This window comes from Melospiza georgiana, chromosome 20 (assembly GCF_028018845.1).
Source record: "Melospiza georgiana isolate bMelGeo1 chromosome 20, bMelGeo1.pri, whole genome shotgun sequence".
In the NCBI taxonomy this organism is placed as follows: domain Eukaryota; kingdom Metazoa; phylum Chordata; class Aves; order Passeriformes; family Passerellidae; genus Melospiza; species Melospiza georgiana.
In genome coordinates, this window is record NC_080449.1 from 12,721,203 (window position 1) to 12,739,635 (window position 18,433).

At 51.0% G+C, this 18,433-nt stretch overlaps 1 protein-coding gene across 2 annotated transcripts in view; it reads left to right on the forward strand.

Moving 5' to 3' along the window:
- The first annotated feature begins 525 nt into the window (after window positions 1-525).
- The window catches only part of LMX1B (LIM homeobox transcription factor 1 beta), an 81,977-nt gene continuing 64,069 nt past the window's right edge, over window positions 526-18,433 (forward strand). For both annotated transcript variants that reach the window (XM_058038282.1, XM_058038284.1), the window contains exons 1-2: window positions 526-664; window positions 973-1,159. In XM_058038282.1, the coding sequence (XP_057894265.1) occupies window positions 526-664; window positions 973-1,159 (326 nt within the window). The remainder of the gene's footprint in view (window positions 665-972; window positions 1,160-18,433) is intronic.

Genomic DNA, 18,433 nt, shown 5'->3' on the forward strand with positions numbered 1-18,433 from the left:
GGATCACCGCGGCGCAGCGATACGCCGCGCACCAATGGAGTTCAAATGTCAGCAAGTTTGAGGAGGGGTGAGGCGCCGGGGGGTGTGTTCCTCCGCCGCGGCCCCTGCTCTAAACGGCGCGGCTCCTCGGGCCGCCGCACGGCTCAGGGGCTGGGAGCGCCGGGAGCCCCGTGCCCCGCCCGGCCCGCCGCGCCCGCGCTCCGCCCGGCACGGCCCGCCCCGGGAGGGCCCTCCGCGCCAAGCAGGGCGTGGGTCCGGCGCTGCCGGCGAGCAGGTGACACCGCGGCTGGCCGGCGCCGTGTGCGCGGCATGTGCGCGCCCGTGTAGCGGGGCGGCCCCATGGGCGGCGGCGCCGGCTCCTGCCTCTGCCCCCCGTCTCTGGAAGCCCGGGCAGGAAACGCTCCTCATGTCTTCCAGATAAAAATAAAAGCGACTCCTTCCTCCCGGCCGCAGAGTGTCCCCGCGCCCGGCCCGACGCGGGGCTGAGCTGGCCCCGCCGCCCGGCAGCGCCTCTCGCCGCCGCTCATGGACATCGCGACGGGTCCCGAGTCCTTGGAGAGGTGCTTCCCGCGGGGCCCACCGGACTGCGCCAAGATGCTGGACGGCATTAAAATGGAAGACCACCCCCTGCGCTCGGGGCCGGCCACGCTGGGAGTGCTGCTGGGTGAGTTGCCGGTCGCTTCTTGACTACGCCGAGAGCGGTCCCGCGCACCGCTCGGTGCCCGGGGCTGCGCTCCGAGGGGCCCGGCCGGCCTGATGCCGACTGTGGCCGGCCAGCCCCTGAGCCGTGCGGGGCGCGGGACTGTCTCGCCGGCATGTGCGGGGCATGCAGCCGTCGAGCTCGGCGTTACCGACCGGCTGGGCCGGGCGGACTGCGCTGCCCGGGACGGGGACTGCGGAGCGGGGCCGGGTTGTGTCGGGGCTGGGAGCGGGGCCAGGGCCGGCGCCTGACGCCGCCGTCTGCCGTTGCAGGGTCGGAGTGCCAGCACCAGGCCGTCTGCGAGGGCTGCCAGCGGCCCATCTCGGACCGGTTCCTGATGCGGGTGAACGAGTCCTCCTGGCATGAGGAGTGCCTACAGTGCGCCGCGTGCCAGCAGGCGCTCACCACCAGCTGCTACTTCCGGGACCGCAAGCTCTACTGCAAGCAGGACTACCAACAGTAAGGGCGCGGGGGGCGGCGGGGGTCCCGCCGGGGCGGCCCGGCCCGGCCCAGCCCGGCCCGGCCCGGGGCGCGCGGCGGGCTCGGGGCGTGTTCCCGACCGGGCCGCGCCCCGTGCCCGGCCGAGCGGGCAGCCCGGCACCGGGCTCACGGCTACGGATGCGGCCACGGCCAGCGGGGACCCCGGCGTGGGCTGCGCGGCGGGCACGAATGGGACCGAAGACACCGAGCCGTGGCGTCCGACACGGGCAGGGCCGCCTCCCGCCCCGGGCCCGCCGCGGTCCGGTACCGTGCGGTGCCGTGGGACGGGACGGCGATGGGGCGGCCCGGCCCGGTTTGGGCTGCGCGGGCAGCGCCGCGCTCGGAGCCGTCCCGCGGCTCTCTCCCGCCCGCCGCGAGTCCCGTCCCGCCCGCCGCCCCGGGGCCGCTCCGAGAGGCCGAGGCCCGCAGAAAGGCCGGTGCCGCTGCCCGGCGGCGGGCCCGGGGCTCGGCGGGGCCGTCGCTGCGCTGCCGCGGGCCGGCCCGGTGGAACGGCCGTCGGGCGCGGCGGGGCCCGGCCCGGGGAGCGGCGCGGCGGCGGGAGGAGCCCGGCGCTGGGGCTGGCCCCGGCCCCGGCCCCGGCGCTGCCCGCGCTCTCTCTTATTGCGGCTTTATCCCCAAATGTCAGGCGCCGTCGGGAGCGGCCCCCGCCGCGGCGCGGCCCCGCGCAGGGACGGAGCCCGGCCCCGCGCCGGGCCGCCCTCCCCTGCAGAAGCCCACTTCATGCTTGTCACCTAAATTGAGGATCCTTTTTGTGCCGGGAGGGGGGCGAACATGGGCATTTCAATCACTAGGACATAATATGGCTCTGCTAGAAGTCTGGCAACAAACAAAGAACAACAACTATTGGTTTGCATCAACTTTTGTCAGGCATTCAGCAGGCATCCAGAAAGGCCTGAAGTGGCTTAGTGGCAACAATGTGCATTTCATAGCTACAGCATGAAAATCCATCTCCATGGAAACGGGTAGTAAATGCTAACATGACATGCTGAGTATAAATATTGTGAGGGTTATAACTCTTGTATAAATGGCCCAGATAAATGTCCCCCTGTTTAGGAATTACAACAAAACATGTTATTTCATGCTGCAGCCCTCGCTAGCTCCCAGAGAGTCCTCCACAGCCCGGGCACCGTGCATGGGAATAACTCCAGGCTTGCCCGCGGGCTGCCGCCATCCCTCCCGCCCTTGTGGGGCTGCGGCTGCGGCACCTTCAGGGTTTTCTCGTGCCCGGTTTAGGGACCCCGTCCACAGGCTTTGCCTTGCATTTCTACGCAAAATAAACCACCCTGTGGTAGCTGTAGTTGGAGATCGGTGAAACTTCTTTTTCTATAGGTAGTAACACCTTAGATACTTTTTTTAATTAGTAAAGAATGTCGAATAGTCTTTAGGCTACCTAAAAAAGCATTATTTGGCAATGTAAATATTTACATTAATTGCAAATAAATGTACTCTCTAAAGTTCCCAACTTTAGTTTCTGTAAAATAAAGAATTGTACTTAGTGACCTAAAAAGCAAGATCAGAGACTATTGCTTTGTAAAACAAAAACACTTTTCTGACTGAAAACAGAATTGTTGCTGCTTCAGAACTTCCCGTATTACCAAAAGTGTCCAATTGTAGAGGGGGAAAATGGGGTAACCAGGCTGCCGAGCAATAAAAAGATATCAACATGTTGGCCTTTGTTGAATCCCAGCACCTAGTGTGACATGACATGGTGCCCTGCTGCGTGTGCCCCCGAGGACTGACAGCGGCAGCGGCTCGCGGGAAGGGGAGGGGAGACACGGTAAATCAAAATTTGTTTTCTCTGAGATTTTATTAGCCCAAAAGAGCGAACATGGGAAACTGTGCTGACACGGATTGTGTGCCCTTTCGGAGCCGGAGAAATATTCGTTTATGGTAGCAAAGGATAAAAATAGCTGTGTGTCCGTGCGAGTGGCCCTGGGCTGTGCAGTGCAGAGGGTCAGTTCCATCCCTCAGGCCGGGCAGGGAAGCCGTGAGCGCGCTGAGAGAGGACCCGGCCGATGGTGGAACACCGGGGTGGGAATGCCTGTGTGCTCAGAGAGAGTGCCTTGGGCTAGTGAGATGGAATGGAGCCCGTGCGGAGCAAGACAGGGATCGGTAACATCAGATGCTTTTTGTTGTCCTGAGTCCTATTTACAAATATCTGGGGGAAAAAAATTAAAAAGAGAGAATAAAGTTTACTTAAATATCTCAGTTCCTGAAATTTGCCTTAAATAGATTTTTCTGTACGTAGTAATGTAATTTAAAAGGTCAGATTTCTCCAGAACTCCCAGGACTATAATCAAGTGCTGTGTATATATCTTTGGGAAAATGGTGTCTCATCTTTCTAATGAAAGCAAGCTTCTGATGGGTCAGATATCAGACCTTACACCTTTCCCTGGGTCAGGAATGATTGCTGCCCATCCTTGGATGAGGGCATTTCACATTAGGGGGAAGGGTGAAAACAGTTTTTCTTTTTCTTTTTTCTTTTTATTTTGTTAAGAAAAATGTTGGCTATGGGAAGCTACCCTTATGCTTGGAATGTTACAGCAAATCCTGGGGGAGGTGGATTAGTAGCCCAAGCCCAGTTTGAAGTAGTCAGAGGTGCCTGATAAATGTAATTTATCACAAAAATATCATCAGTATGTCAGTGGGATAAGCTGGGCATGTATTTTGGTCTCTTTTTAAAGAAGGAATTAAACTTGCATGACTACGTACTGATGTTTTGAGTTAATGCAAAGTACTCATTTTGCTAAAATTTAGGATTTTGAGGGTCAGGTGCATTTGATGGCAAGGTTTTTAAGAAAAAAACCCCCAGAGCCGTGTCACCAGGGAAGGCTGGCTTTCACAAGCCCCAGTCAAGCAGAATGTCTTTGATTTTAATTAGAACTTTGCCAAATTGCTCCACTTTTGGAACCTTACACTGTGGGTTTTTGTTTTGGCGTTTTGTTTTTTTTTTTTTTTTTTTTTTAAAGAAGTTTGGTTTCTGAGAAATTGAAACCTTCAGAATTAATGGTTTTGAGTGTTTTTTTTTTTTTTGTTTTTGTTTTTGTTTTTGTTTTCAAAAATAGAAGGCTTGTGGTAGTTGCATTTTGGTTCTTTGCTTAAATGAATTTACTTATTGTATCACTCATAACAGTGCTTTCTAGTACAAAATGTTAGCATTTATAAATGATACATTTATTTTCCATTTGTGATTTAATTTTTTTTTTTTTTTTTTTTTTTGTGATTGTGGCTTTCTGGTTTGTTTTTCTCTCACTGCCCAGTGTTATATAGTGATTTGCCCTAGTTCTTGCTGATAGTAAAAAAATATATGTTATGAAAAATAACTGTTCCAGGATATGTATTTCATATCTAAGCAGTGCATATAATTTATAGAAAGATCTCTATTCCTGTTTAAGTTTTGGAAATAAAGGCTCTGAAAGAGCTTTTTATTCAGGGGACCAGATAGCAAACACCCACAGTCGCTATGTCAATATTTTTCATTAATGCATTCTAAGTTTTGCTTAGGGTGAGAAAGAGAAATATTCAGGCTTTTGTTCTTTTCCATGTGTCAGGTATCGTTTTAGCATCACTTTTGGATGCTGTTAAAAAGACCCACCATGTATTTCTGCTCTTCATCTCTGGGTCCTTTCTTGTCGGTGCTGGGCTCGGTGTGGCCGTGCAGTCAGCACGGAGCAACGCGTCCCTCGCAGGAGGGAAGGAGCCCCTGAAGCCCCGGAGCTGGGGGAGCCTTGGCCCCTCCAGATTTTGGGAATGCTTTCAGGCGAGCGGAACGCTGAGGCCGATGTTTCTCACTTCGGCTGCGTTTTAGATTCAAAATATAACAAAAGCTTCCCGTCAGTGAGTGTCTGTCGGTTTTGTGCCTGTTATTTCTCGCAGAGCGCGGGCGGTGGAATGTGGTGGGAGCCCGGTGCGGGAGGGACCAAAGCTCCCGGATTCTGCTGCGTGCTCAGCGGACCATGGCAATCCGCGAACGGCAGGATTTGATGCGTTTCCAGTGTTGCTGTTTTATTTTTAACGGGGGATCTGTTCGGCTCGTGGGTGCAGCCGTGCAGCGCTGTGAGCTCGGCAGAACCGTGCGGGTCGGGATCCCTCCGGCTGCCTTCGCCCCGTGCTGGCCGGGCGCTGGTCCTCGCGTGCGGGTCCCTAGGAAACAGCACGGAAACCAGGTGAAACTTAGAGACAGGAGTAGCCTGAGCACATGCCCAGGACATGGAGTAATGATTAAAGTTATGTCATCCACTAAAAATGCTTTTCCAAGTCACTGGAATACTCTGGCATTTTCTCTGAAAACCCCGCCGGCCCTGCACCATCGCTCTCATCGGCCCCATAAAGAGTCCTCAGCAGGATCGGAGTTTTGCGGATCTCGGAGCAGCCCCCGGGCGGGAGCACGGAGGAAGCGGGGCTGTTATTGCACCGCTGACGTCAGCGCGGTGGCCGTGCTGGGGCCGGGCCCCCGCGGGTCCCCCGGGCTCGGCCCCCGGCTGGCACCGGCCCGGCCCGGCCCGGCAGCGCTGAGCCCCCCGAGGGTCCCCCGGGCTCGGCCCCCGGCTGGCACCGGCCCGGCCCGGCCCGGCCCGGCAGCGCTGAGACCCCGCGGGTGGCACCGGCACGGCCCGGCCCGGCACGGCAGCGCTGAGCCCGCACCGGGCCGGGCCTGGCCCCGCCGCACCCCGGCAGCTCTGAGCCCGCACCGGGCCGGGCCGGGCTGCGAGCGCTGCCCGGGATCTGGGAGGGAATGTGTTCAGGATTTGGGGAGACATTTTGGTGTGCTGCTGCAAGCGCCGTAACACTGGACAAAATAACTGCAATGCAAGGACGCGATTTGCACTGATCCGTGACAGAAAACGATAGGGAAGATGTCTGTGCAGTATAGGCCATATGCAATTAAATTAACAGGAGTATAATTTATAATGCTTTACTTCTAGCATGAGAAAAAAAATCATAGATGTGAAATACATCGAAAGAAAAATTCACTTATTATAACAAACAGGAATACTTTGCATTCTGTTTAGAAACTGAGTCTGTTATTTTTGGGTCTAAATTTTTGAGGTAATTCAAAGGCATACATCCCCTTTCCAACTATCAATAATATATCATAATGAAACAGCTGGTTTATAATGTCTCTTTTTAAACTAATTAGGCTATCAGTGTGTTTCAGTGGTAAATATACACCCCTGTCACTTGCCTCCGTTTTGGAGCAGGCTGTAAAGCCTGGTATCTCCTAAAGTGCTCACTGCTCCGGTGTACCTGAAAGGGGGGGCGGAGGGGGGGCAGATTTAGCCAGCGGCTGCTTCATTTGGTCAGATATCTGGGCAGAAATATTCGAGAGAAAATGGAGTATGCTTTTCCTAATACAGCTGTGATTTTTATTTTTTTTTTTAATTCCAGATAAAATTTGGATTTAGGCTAAATCTGCTTTTTCTTGCTCGCAACAGGAGCTGATTCAATTTTATTCAATATACTCTTTCTTCTGGAATGGCGAGTGCAGCAGATAAAGGGGTTGGTTGGAGGAGAGCTGAGCCCCCTGCGCTGGGTGTGGAGGCCGGGGGGAGCTTTGGGAGGTTTGCAGCTTTGGGAGGTTTGGAGCTTTGGGAGGTTTGCAGCTTTGGAGCTTGGGGAGCTGGCGAGGCTGCGGCGCTCGGGGACGAGCGGGGCCCTCCCGGCGGGAAGGGAGCGGGGCCGGGCGCCCAGGGGCGGCTGCTCGGGGCCGGGGGCGCTCGGGGCCCGTGGGGCTGCTCGGGGCCGGGGGCGCTCGGGGCCGTTCCGGGCCCGCCGTCGCCGCCCGGCCGGGAGCAGAGCCGCATCCTCGGTGTGCGCGGAGCTCCGGCGCTCCGCGGGGCTCGGGCCGTGCCGAGGGTAACCGCAGCAGCCACGCTCCAGGGCAGAGTTAGAAATGGATTTTACACGGCTTGGGCCAGCCTGGACCAGGCTGCATAAAATGCAGAGTCAGAGAAAGGCTGTGGATTTCAAACCCCAGCAAGCTGGGAAAAGGCCGTTGCTGTGTCCTCTGCAGAAGGTGTGCAAGGCGAGGGACAGGTTCACAAAAAACAGGAAAATTCTTCTCTTTGCCTACAGGTTTTTTCCGCACATGATAAGTCGTGTTAATGCTCAAGTGAGGTAATGAACAAGCAAATAAATAAATAAATAAAACGGTGAAGTGACTTGATCAGCAATCTGCAGTAAAGGTAAACAAACCAGGTATTGCTCTGGGATGGTTTGGTGTGGTAGGAAGGGCTTTTGGCATGATTTGGGATGATTACATTACTCACAGGGCACAGATTGACTCATAAAGAAATGACAGTTTCTTGTTCATTGCAGAACATAAAATTTCCACATTTGTTTTAAAACAAAGGACAAGATTAGTTATAAGTTACCATGTGTTGTGAGCCCCAACAGCTGAGTCTGCAGCAGCCAAACAAGGGAGCTAGAAGAGTCTCGAGATAAATGGGTACAGTTAGGAACAGAATTTTCCTTTCTCCAGGTGAATTGAAATAACTAAATGAAGTGGGCAGGAAGTTTTTACTGAATATCCACCTTGCGGACTGTGTAGTTGTGGTTTGGTATAGCCAAAGCTATGAATGAAAACTGATCTTTTTGATAAAATAGTTTTAGAATTTATTTAGAAAGCAGAGGTGTTTTCTGAGTTATGGTATTTTATAAAATGTAAAAGGGAGATAACCTCATTTTGCAGCAGCGGAGCATTAACAGCACTGTTTACATTTGGGAAAGAGACATCACTTTTCTCCATTAGTAGCTAAGTAAAAAAAATACATTAACAGCTTCACATCTAACTTAAAATAAATGGTGAAAGTCAAGCTAGACTTCTGAGTCTGAGGGGAGAATGTATAAAAGAGAAAAAAGATGAAAATACTCATAAGGTAAAATGAGCCTGAATTTTTGTTTGAAATGCAGTGTTAGTGTTTCTAACATACATGCTAATATAGATCTGAATCTTCAGTATCTTGTTCAGGCAAATTATTAACTTGTTTTAGAAGCCTCTTTAAATTCATTACAAAATTGAGACAGATACTCAACTTTTTTTTCCTTTTTTTTAAAAAAAAATTATTTTTACATATCAACTTACGTTTAGTTTGCATTGCTGGACTTGCTTTAGCTAGACTTGTACTTCTTAGAAGCAACGGTGCCCTGCCGGAGCCTTGCTGCTCGGCGTACCTGCAGCGTCTCTGGCCGTGGCTGCTGAGCCCCAGCAGCGGGCTGGGAGGAGAGGCTGCTGCCCCTGGGCCCGGCAGGCTGCTCCCAAACAGCCATTTCGCAAAATAGGCTCTGCTTGCTCACAAACAAATCGCTGGTGGCTGTTGTCTCCTCTTACCCGACCAGCACTACCCCGGATAAGTGTGTGCTGCCACGGCCTTGTTCGTGCGCTGAACGTGCCTCAGAAAGACAAACACCGTGTGCCGTATGTTGGGCACTTCTGGTGCAGATCACTTTGAAGGAAAACCCTTAAAATGAAATATTTCCAGTGAGCAGCAAGTGCCTGCAGACTCCGGAGGGTGCAGTGCTGGGGTCAGCATGGAAAAGGGGGTCTGAGTGCACCACCAGCCCAGCCTGGCCCACCTGCTCAGCACCTCGCTCCCACTGAATGGGAGGGAGTTTTGCCTTTCAAAAACTATTTGCCTGTGGGCAGCCAACAAGTAGACTTTTCTGAGATTGTATTACAGTAAAGGGATTGTTAATATGACTAATTTCAGTTCATTATTTTCCTGGGTTTGAAATTTTGCAGCAATCTTCCTCACAGACACAGCAGAACTGCTGCAGCACAAATTGAATAAATACCCTTGATATCAGCATAAATAAGATATAGCAGATTTCTTTGTGACTTGTTAGGTGTTTGTGCTCTGATTCTTCTGTAACAGGCAAATAGAACACTTGTTATGGAGGTAATTTCTTTGCTTCCAAAACATAATATTTTCTTTAATATGCACAAAATTTTCCCTGCAAACATTGACATGAACTTGTGAACATGCAATTCCTATTGGCTTCAGTGAGAGCCATCCTCGCTCATCAAAGGAGGGAATTTGGCTCTTGATTTTACTGCAATCAGTGTTTTATTTATAATGTACAAAAGTGCACGTGCACCCTCCCAGTAAGAGCTGATGGGATTTATGTGCACATGCTGAGGACCAAATCCTCCTGGTAGCTGTCAGGAAGTTTACTTTCACATGCTCGTTCCTTGGTGTAACCTGAATCACCATTCACTGATGACAAAAACAAAACAAAACCAAACAAAGAATAATTGTCTACATCAGTATTTTTTTTGCAGTTGCTACTTTCATCATGTTAGTATTATGATAGGGAGCAGGCAAGCTGGTATTTGCAGAAGAAACTATGAATATAGTTTTAAAGCATTTTTAGTTACAGCCTGGGATTACTCAGATAGAGAGAGGCACCTCTGCTCTTAGAGGCTGGCTCTGGTGCATTCCTTGTGTGTCAGTGAGGGAGCACGTGTGGTGCAGCTTGTGCATGGGACCTTTGATGGGCACAGCTTGCTGCAGCCAGTGCACGGGGACCTTTGATGGGCACAGCTCTGCAGTCCCAGCAGAGGAGCTCACAGGGTGCTGGCTCTGCTCGTGCAGCTGCAGCCGAGGTCGGGCAGCTCTGTGGGACGGGGCCCTTGGGGGTGGCACCATACCTGACAAAGATCCTCACTGAGAAAGGCCAAATTCTCCTCGAACACCGAGCCCCCAGAACATGGTGTCTGACCTGTGAGGTCCTGGCAGGATGAGGTGTTCAGATATGGAGCTGTGGTGGTGTGGCTGGCAGCTCACAAGGGTCCAGTGCCACGGGCTGTGGTGGCTGGATGGCAGCTGGCACGGGGGAGCTGGCACTGGTGCTCCCTGCCTCCGTGGGGTGGGTCATGCAGGTTACCTGGGCAGGTGGGTATGCTGCTCTTCCAGCATTTCTGACCTTCCAGAAGAGGAAGAGCTGATCCTCCTCCCCCCTCCACCCCACTGTTAATAACCATGGTTTGCAGACTAAATATCTGTTCTGCGCACGTTCGTGTGTACCTGCAGGCTTGAGTCAGTCCTGCCATCTCCCCGAGTGCTCTGGGGCTGGCAGTGCATTCCCCAGCAGCCAGGGCCGTTCCCTGCATGGGGGGCTGGCGCTGCCACTGGACAGGCCCCGGGCAGGAGCTTGGGCCAGCAAATCCCTGCTCCCAGCAGTGCCAGTGCAGCCGATTGCCCGGCGTGCAGCAGCTTGCAGTGTCATGCAAGGTCAGTTTACCTGACAGCAAGTGGCTGGTGAGGGCTCAGTGGAGCTGCTCACCACAGTTTCTGGGGCTTTTCACAGGCCTAAGCTTCTCACCCACCCTAAGCAGAAGTTGCAGTTTAATATCATGAGATATCTTCGCAGTTGGATTTTGGCATGCGCTTCATCTGGCAGTAAGAAAAGTTTCCCCTATGGATTGGACCCTGTGGAGTCAGGTCCCACTCACGCTGGAGTTGATATGGAAAGTGTGGTGGGACCCTGCATGAACATTAGCGCCAGCAGTGAGGCTGGTTATTGTTAAGTGTGCAAACAGTGCAAAAATACAAACAGAGTAAAACAATTTGAGGGAAGAAATGGCAGTGTAATCTTGCAGCAATGCTATCTCTGCATGGCATTATTCATTTGAACCTGCCAGGCTCACTGCTTGGAGCTGCAAGAAAACAAGTGATTTAGCTGATGGGAGCAGAAAGTGTTAATAGCACTGACAGCTCCTTTGGTAATGGAGGAGCAGGCGGATCCTACTGCCAGGGATTCCCGCTGAGCCCTGGCTGCTCCTGGCCGGAGCTGCTGTGGAAAAAAGTTCCACGGAGGCGGCAGAGTTTGTGTTTCAGCAGCAGCTTTCGTTCATGCCTCGCGCCGGGGCTGCAGGGGCACACATGGCCTGTGTGGGGTGGCTGAGGGTCTCTGGGGTGTCCAGCTCCCCCAGCTCCCTGGAGCTCACAGCCCGTGCTGGGGCTGGTTCCCAGCATGGCTCTCTGGGTGTAGAATACATTAGTCGTGATGGCGCCTGCATTAATTTTATGTGGGAGAATCCCCAGGGATTGCAGAGCAATTACAGGGAGCGCAGTCTTGCCCCGTGCAGCGTCCTCCCCATGCTGCTGCCGCTCCCCACAGAGGGGACAGGCGGGCTGGCCGATGCAGGGCTGGCAGCATCCTCTGGCAAAGCCAGTGTGGGTGCTCTGTGGTCCCACTGCACGCCAGGCTGGCCCAGGTGCCTGCATGCAGTGCCAGCAGCAGTGGGGCTCACTTGGCCAACGTGTCCTGCAGAAAGGCTGGAAAACAGGCCCAAGGCAAGGGCACCATCTTGGCTTCATTCATGTCCCTTGAACACTGAGTAATTGAAGGCTGTCCCATTTGTGGCTTTTTTCTTGAAAAAATCAGCTCATGCTTTGGCAGGGTTATGTCTGAGTGTGTAGCGGATGCATTCAATTTTGTAATGTTCAATTTGTTGGATGCCACAATTAAACCTCAGGTTTTTCACCCAACCATCCAAAAGCTAATTGGACATTGTCAGGCAGAAATACACACAAACAAGGGCAATCCACAGCCCCGGATCTCAACAATGTGATTTTCATCACCTTACCACTCTTTGGGGAGTCCTCAGCTTCAATCTGGAAGTACCTTCAACCCTTTCCACCTACAGATCCTGAAATAGCTATAACAGAGAGAAAACCAAAATTACATGGAGTTTATTGCCATTTCAGAAGGAAAAAAGTGTTTGAAAAAGTTTATTCAGGAAGCCAAGGGAAGTTAAGTGGGAGACATTTGCCATTTCATCAGTCTGTTGGTGATAGCCATTCATGTCATAAATGGCTTGTGTCATTTGATGCCAAAAATAACACTGTTTTCCTCCCCAAAGGCCTATAGGGTTTTTTTGCAATAAATGTTTATTTGTTAATAATATACTTTAAACAGTCCAGCCTTGACCTCAAGTCTCCAAAAGAATCCATCTTCTCTCTGAAAAATCCTACAAAGTTTGTGTAATTTTTTCTGGGAAGGTGTAATTGATGGCGCAGTGAAGGGCAGTGTGTTTGCTTTAACTACTGCAGCTGCGTGGATTAACTGTTTATAAGGGCCTACTGTGCTTTGAATGGCGACTTGCTTAGATTTCAGGCTTTAGTTGACAGCACTTCCTAATTGTTCCTTGGATTTGCTTAAGTTCAATCAGTAAAAATAAATTTCTGCACTGAGCTCACCCATGGCTCTTCCCTCGCTGCCGCTTCAAACCCTTTGAACCGCTCATTTGTAGGAGTTTGATTCCATGGGTCACCCTGCAGCCGTGAAATGGGGGTCACCAGCACTGGGGCTGAGAGGGGCTGAACTCGTTCTGCATCTCCTGTTGATTTCAGAAAGAACGTCAGAGGAGTTTGGGTGCCGAGCAAATAACCTGCATGCAGATGTTGTTGATAGGCTTTTGGGTGTACTAATGGGAGTCTCTGGAGTTGAACATACAACTGACAGGTATGAAATGTGATTAAATGTTCAAAAATTTAACAAAGGGTTTTGTAAATATCCGTAATATAGAAACTGTTGTTTTGGGAGAAAACAGTAAGCAAGATAATTAATTTATAATATGTTGCACTGTTTTGAAATTGCCGTGCCAAAAGCTGGAGTTGGATTTCTGCTGGCAGAGTGTTTGTGGAATGCCAGTGACATGTGACCAGTACCACAGCAAGGCAACAATTGTCTCTTCACTAAATCATCAACTACCACTGATTTAACCAATGTTAAGTCACATTTTTAAGCTGTTTCTGTTCTGCCATCAGCCACTCTGATCCTTCTCATACAATTTTTCATGTGAACTTTCACTAAACAAGCAAAGTATTAAGGCATTTGTCAGATATTTTTTTGTTAGTCCTTTAATGAAAATGTGATTTTCTAGAACTCTGGAGGACTTATTTCCTTTATAATCATCTGAGTTGTGGCAGAGAGTTACACATTTAATTTCTCAAAGCAGTTCAGATCCCAGTGCTAGTTTGTTTTCAGTTCAACAGGCACTTGGAAAAAATAAAGAACAGTATGTATAAAATGAATGGAATTCATTTTTTTCTTTTAACATTTCACATTTGTGGAGCTAAATCTTTTGGATAACATGGACACTCAGGTGCTTTGTATAAAGTTTATTTTAGTGGAACTCCATAGTACTAAATGGCACTAGTTGTTTGCTGACAATATGTTTATTGTGTATTAATTGTAACAATTATATGATGCTTTAAAAATCTATATTTTGAGAATCAAAGCTTCTGGCTTGGGCTGTGCTCCCACATTTTGTAGTTGGCTAATTTTGCTCAATCTCCTCGAGTGCAATTTACAAGGAAAAGTTACACACACAGCTGGTTGAAGAACTGGGTGCCTGGTAGGTGATCGCTGACTTCCAGGGCATTTTCTGGGGCAGTCTGGGGCACAGCGACTGTCCTGGCGAGGGTTTGGCTGTTCACAGGATGGGTAAGGCAGGAGGGGACCATGGGGGCTCACCTGGTCCATCCTCCCCGCTGCAGCAGGGCCATGCCAGAGCGCAGGGTTCAGGATTGCATCCAGGGAGCTCTGGAATATCTTCAGGGAGGGACACCCCGTGCTCTGCCTGCACAATCTGCTCCAGTGCGTGCTCACCCGTGCAGTAAGGGAGCTCTTCTCACGTTCAGGTGGAATTTCACACCCATTGGCTCCTGCCTGCTGTTCAGGGCAGACACACGTGTGTAGGCTCACACAGTGGCTGCACAGCCATGCAAGTGACCCAGCTGCTGTGGCCAGGGACAGCAGCAGTGCAGCCGCTCCTCTGCACCAGCCCTCAGGGTCTGTCCTGTCCCGTCCTGTCCTGTTCTCCTCCTCTCTCCGAGAAGCGAGGCCTGTGCAGACCTTGCGGGTGCCCTGTCAAGCCCCCCTCAGGCTGGGGGTGCTGTGGTGCCAGGGCTGCTCGGGCCACCCTGGCCTGGGTGCTGCAGGCTGGCCCCGAGCTGCCCCTGGCCCTCAGCACAGCACGGGGGCTGCGAGGGCGCTCAGGGGTGCAGACACAAACGCTCCCTGACCTGGCCCTCCTGGCTCCCTGGAGGTTCTCCTGATTCATTCTCAGGTGATTCATGCTCTCAGCATCAGCTGCCTGTTTGTGAAACTGAAAAGAAGCAATCTGAAAGCAAAACCGTCACATTACTGAGGCTAATATGGATTTGCTCTTGTAAGGGGATGTTAAAAGTCCCTTTGTTGTACAGAGACTGAGCTTTACCGTGTTTTATTCTTTTTGTCAGCTTTCTTTGGTATTAAACCAAGTGACAAAACATTTAACTTTATCCCTGTGCATGAGCACTTGTGCTAATTAATTCAGTAACTCTTTTGACCTTCTGTTTAAACGATCACAACCTGTGCTGTTCCTGCCCAGACACCACCATCCCTCAGCCCCCTTGGTTGTTCTTGTATTCGAAGCGTAGCTCTGGTGGGGATGGCTGGCATCTGCGTGTTGTTATATTCTTGAAATAGCAAACATTAAAAAAGTTAAATGGACAAATGAATAAGAGAAAAAGCAGAAAAGCCAAGGAGCAATTAAATGTAACGTTTCATCATGAAAAGGATTTTGCTGGTTTATCTTCTAATAAGATTATGTCACCGACACAAGTACCTAGGAGCCTGTGATTGACAGCCTCCTGTACTTTTATCAGGCAGTGTGACACTAAACCTCGGGGCCTTTTGTCCGATAGAGTGAGCTCACGGAAACTCTCCGTCCTAATCCCCTTATTCATGTCAGGCACAGAAAAGAAGTTCTGATCAGATGGCATCTTACAACAGTGTCACCTCCACCCCCTTGGTGCTGGGTGGACATGGGACATGGGCCGCTTTGTTGGCGGTGTGCCGCGCTCCTGCCCTGCACCCTGCGCCCTGCCCGCGCTGCTGCCCGGGCAAACCGTGTGTGTCTGCAGGGCACCAGCGTCCCAGAGACGTGGCAGCACCGTTTGCAGGCTGGCTGATTCTGTTTATATTCTGCTTTTATTTCTCTGAAGAACGTATGACCTTTAAAGGAAGTACTTCCTTTTGTGTTGTAAGACCGTGTAGTGAAATATCTCCCTGAGCTTCTTCAAACTTTGCACCCAGGCAAAAGAGTAAGTGGAACTAAACCCCCTGTCTTTTCAGATGCACAGGATCAATGTTGTGGAAGTCAGCAATCGATCCCAGTACTGGTATTATAAGTTTCATAGCTCCAGCTCTTTCTTAGCTGCAGGAATTCCTTTGTGCGTATCCCTGCGGTAACCTATTGCAAATAGCGGTTCCCTGTGGTGCTTTATTTACTTGTCCAACTGTTTGGAAGTCTGTTAGTCTAAAGATCAGATGCTCTGAAACAAATCTTATTACCTTAACCAGCTCTGCAAATTCTTCTTTCTCCATTTTTATTGACTTCTTTTCAGCTAGAACTAATACATGTGCAGCAGGTGGGCAAGTACATCTTTCAAAGTTTAGCCCCTCAGATTTAACATGAGAAACTATAAATCTTTTTGTTTTCCTTGGAAAATGTGGGAAACCACAGGTATTTGAAGAGTTGCCTCCTCAGTGGATTTGTGAAGTTTATACTGGTTGCTGTAATTCTTGAAAGAGAAGTCTGGGAAATTTTGAAAGAATGCTTCATTCTGGGGCATAGTCCAATTAATTACTTCTTTCCTTGCATGAAGTATTTTTTCAAGTTGTAATCAAAAGCAATGGAATGGGAAAGTTTTAAGATATTTTTCTTTTCATCCAGCCTGGCACCACTGGCAGAGAAACTGCATCAAACTCCCTCCAACTCATCTGCTACAAGCTGGTTCTGTCAGCAATACTCACCAGTCCTCATTTGAGAAGGCGTGCCCAGCTCCTCTGTATTTTTCATCTCTATGCACATTTTAAAAGTAATTTTAGATGTAAAAAGTCAGTGCTAATTAAATGTTTTAAGAAACCATCCTCCAGGAATTCCCCTTTCTCCTCCCCGTCCCCCGCCCCGGCTCCTGGCGACCTCGCGCTCCCCGGTGGGTGCTCACATCCCATCCCGGGCAGATGCTTCCTCTCTTGTGGCACTTTGCTCCGGCAGATATCAAAGTCCTTTGCAGAACGGCCTGTCTGGGGCTCCTGCAGGCTGGGGCCTGTCCCAGGCACGCTTATTGCTGCGACACACAATTTCTTCCCGTGTCTCCTTAGGGCCAGGCTGCCCCAGGAGCCGAGATGGGAACGTTCCCATGTCTGGGGTGTGCGGAGCCATTCGCTGCTGCTTTGCCTCTATTTGTCTTTCCACTGTAAGCACCAGCAGCTGCCAGTGTGAAGTGTGAAAGGGAGCACACACAGAATCTCATTTTTAAAAAGCAAAGGAACCTGCAAGGCTGCGGCTTTCCTGCAGCAGAGCATGTTTGCTTTGAACAGCCAGCTCTGCTGGGATCTCGGGAGTGCAAGCTGGTGTCAGTTTGCTGTGGCCCCGCAGCATGGACAGGGCTGGAGCTGCTCTGCTGAACAGAGCCTTATGTACCCCGGAAACTGCGAGGCTGCTACAGTCCATCAGCGTCTGTAAACTTCTCAGGTCAATTAACTGATAGGTGAATTGAGCAGACTGTGTGATGGCAGGGTGAGCTTGGGGAGAAGGTTCAGTAAAACCCCAAAGGGAATCAAAACATTGGGAAAAGCCTTACTGAAATCCCGGAGTGTTTAACAGATATGAAGTGTTACATGCAAGCAGAAGTGATGTGGTATGAAGATGTGTGTATGTCAGAAAAGGGGACTTCAGAAAGCATCTGAGATCCTGTTAGTATCCCAGGTTTGACCATGAGGGCTGTTCACTCTCCTCGGGGCTCCGCCAGCTGTGGTGCCAGTTTGGGGCATCCTGCCCTAACACTGAACACATCTGTTGCAGAAAGGTATAGGAAATAAACATGTTCTGCATCTTCCAGAGGGAACCAAGCCTCACTGTGTGCCCTGACACTACACAGAACAGCTCCTCTTGCTCTCCTTGATGTGTCCTGTCCTTCTCTGAGCAAGAGGATCAGTAAATAGGGAAAAAACATTCACCCACAGTGAGTTTGCACTGGTGTTCCTGCATTAACAGCACTTGATGCTACAGCATTCTCATTTAAAGAAAAATAACGTTTGTTTGGACAAAAAAAAAAAAAAAAAAAAAAAGCCAACAAAAAACCCCCTTTGGGGATTGAATTTCAGAGACTCCCTGCCTTACTCTCAGCCCCCTCTGAAGGCTGAAATGATTTGTGAGCCAGGTCCTGTGACCCAGGGAGGCATCAAGCAGCAGAGAAGGGAAACATTTGGAGTTCAGAGGGACAGTGGGTCTTGATGACCAGTGTAAGACAATGCAGATGTTTCAGATCATGAGGTCTCTTAGGAAGATGAGAAAATGCCCCTAACAGCCTCTGGGCTGGGGTCTTCTCTGCCCTTTTTCCTTGGTGTAATGTTATCACATCTCACAGGATTGCATTTTTAGGGGTCTATAATGGAAGAATCTTGGTGCTTATTGCATTAGGTAATTCTGATGAGCAGGGTGGGATTTTAATTTCCCTCTGGGAAGTGAGTTACCGCTCTGCCCCATGAGTGGTGCAGGGGCAGGGGCACCCAGAGCAGTGGTGGTGGGGCTGGGCTGTGTGTGTTGCCAGCCCTGCCAGCCCAGTGCAGGGCTTAGGTACCAGAGCCCTCACAGGGCTGGGGGATGGCTTTATTCCCAGGCAGGAATCACAGTGAGATGCCTGAGAGACCACCCTGAGCACCAAGGTAGGCGTGGGTGCAAGCACCTCACGCTGCCACAGCTGGAAGTGACAGTGGGCACCTTTTGCTGGTGCCACGGAGGAAAGCCCCATCCTGTGCTGCTGCCAGGGTACTGAGCAATGGGGCTGGGCTCACCTCACTGGGTGTGCTGCAGCCACTGCTGCAGCAGCAAATCTCGAAATACCTCTGCAGTGAGAAAACAGGACACAGAATTTAAAATACTGGGTGTTCATTTGTTTGTTGGGTTGGTTGGTTGTTTCTCAAAAAATAGACAGCTGCCTGCTGGCTTGAGGGAGTGCAGAGGCTCCTCAAGGTCTCCCTGACATTTTCCTGGCTGGGAGGAGGGTGTGCCCTGCGCCCAGTGCAGGAGGGGATGGAGCAGGGGTGGTGAAGTCAGCAGAGCTGCTGGGGCCCCGAGCAGGCAGGGCTGGGCAGCAGCAGCAGCAGCTTTGCATCCTGGTGCTGCTGCCGAGGCCACTCTGGCTGGAACAATTCCCCTGGACACTGCCAAGC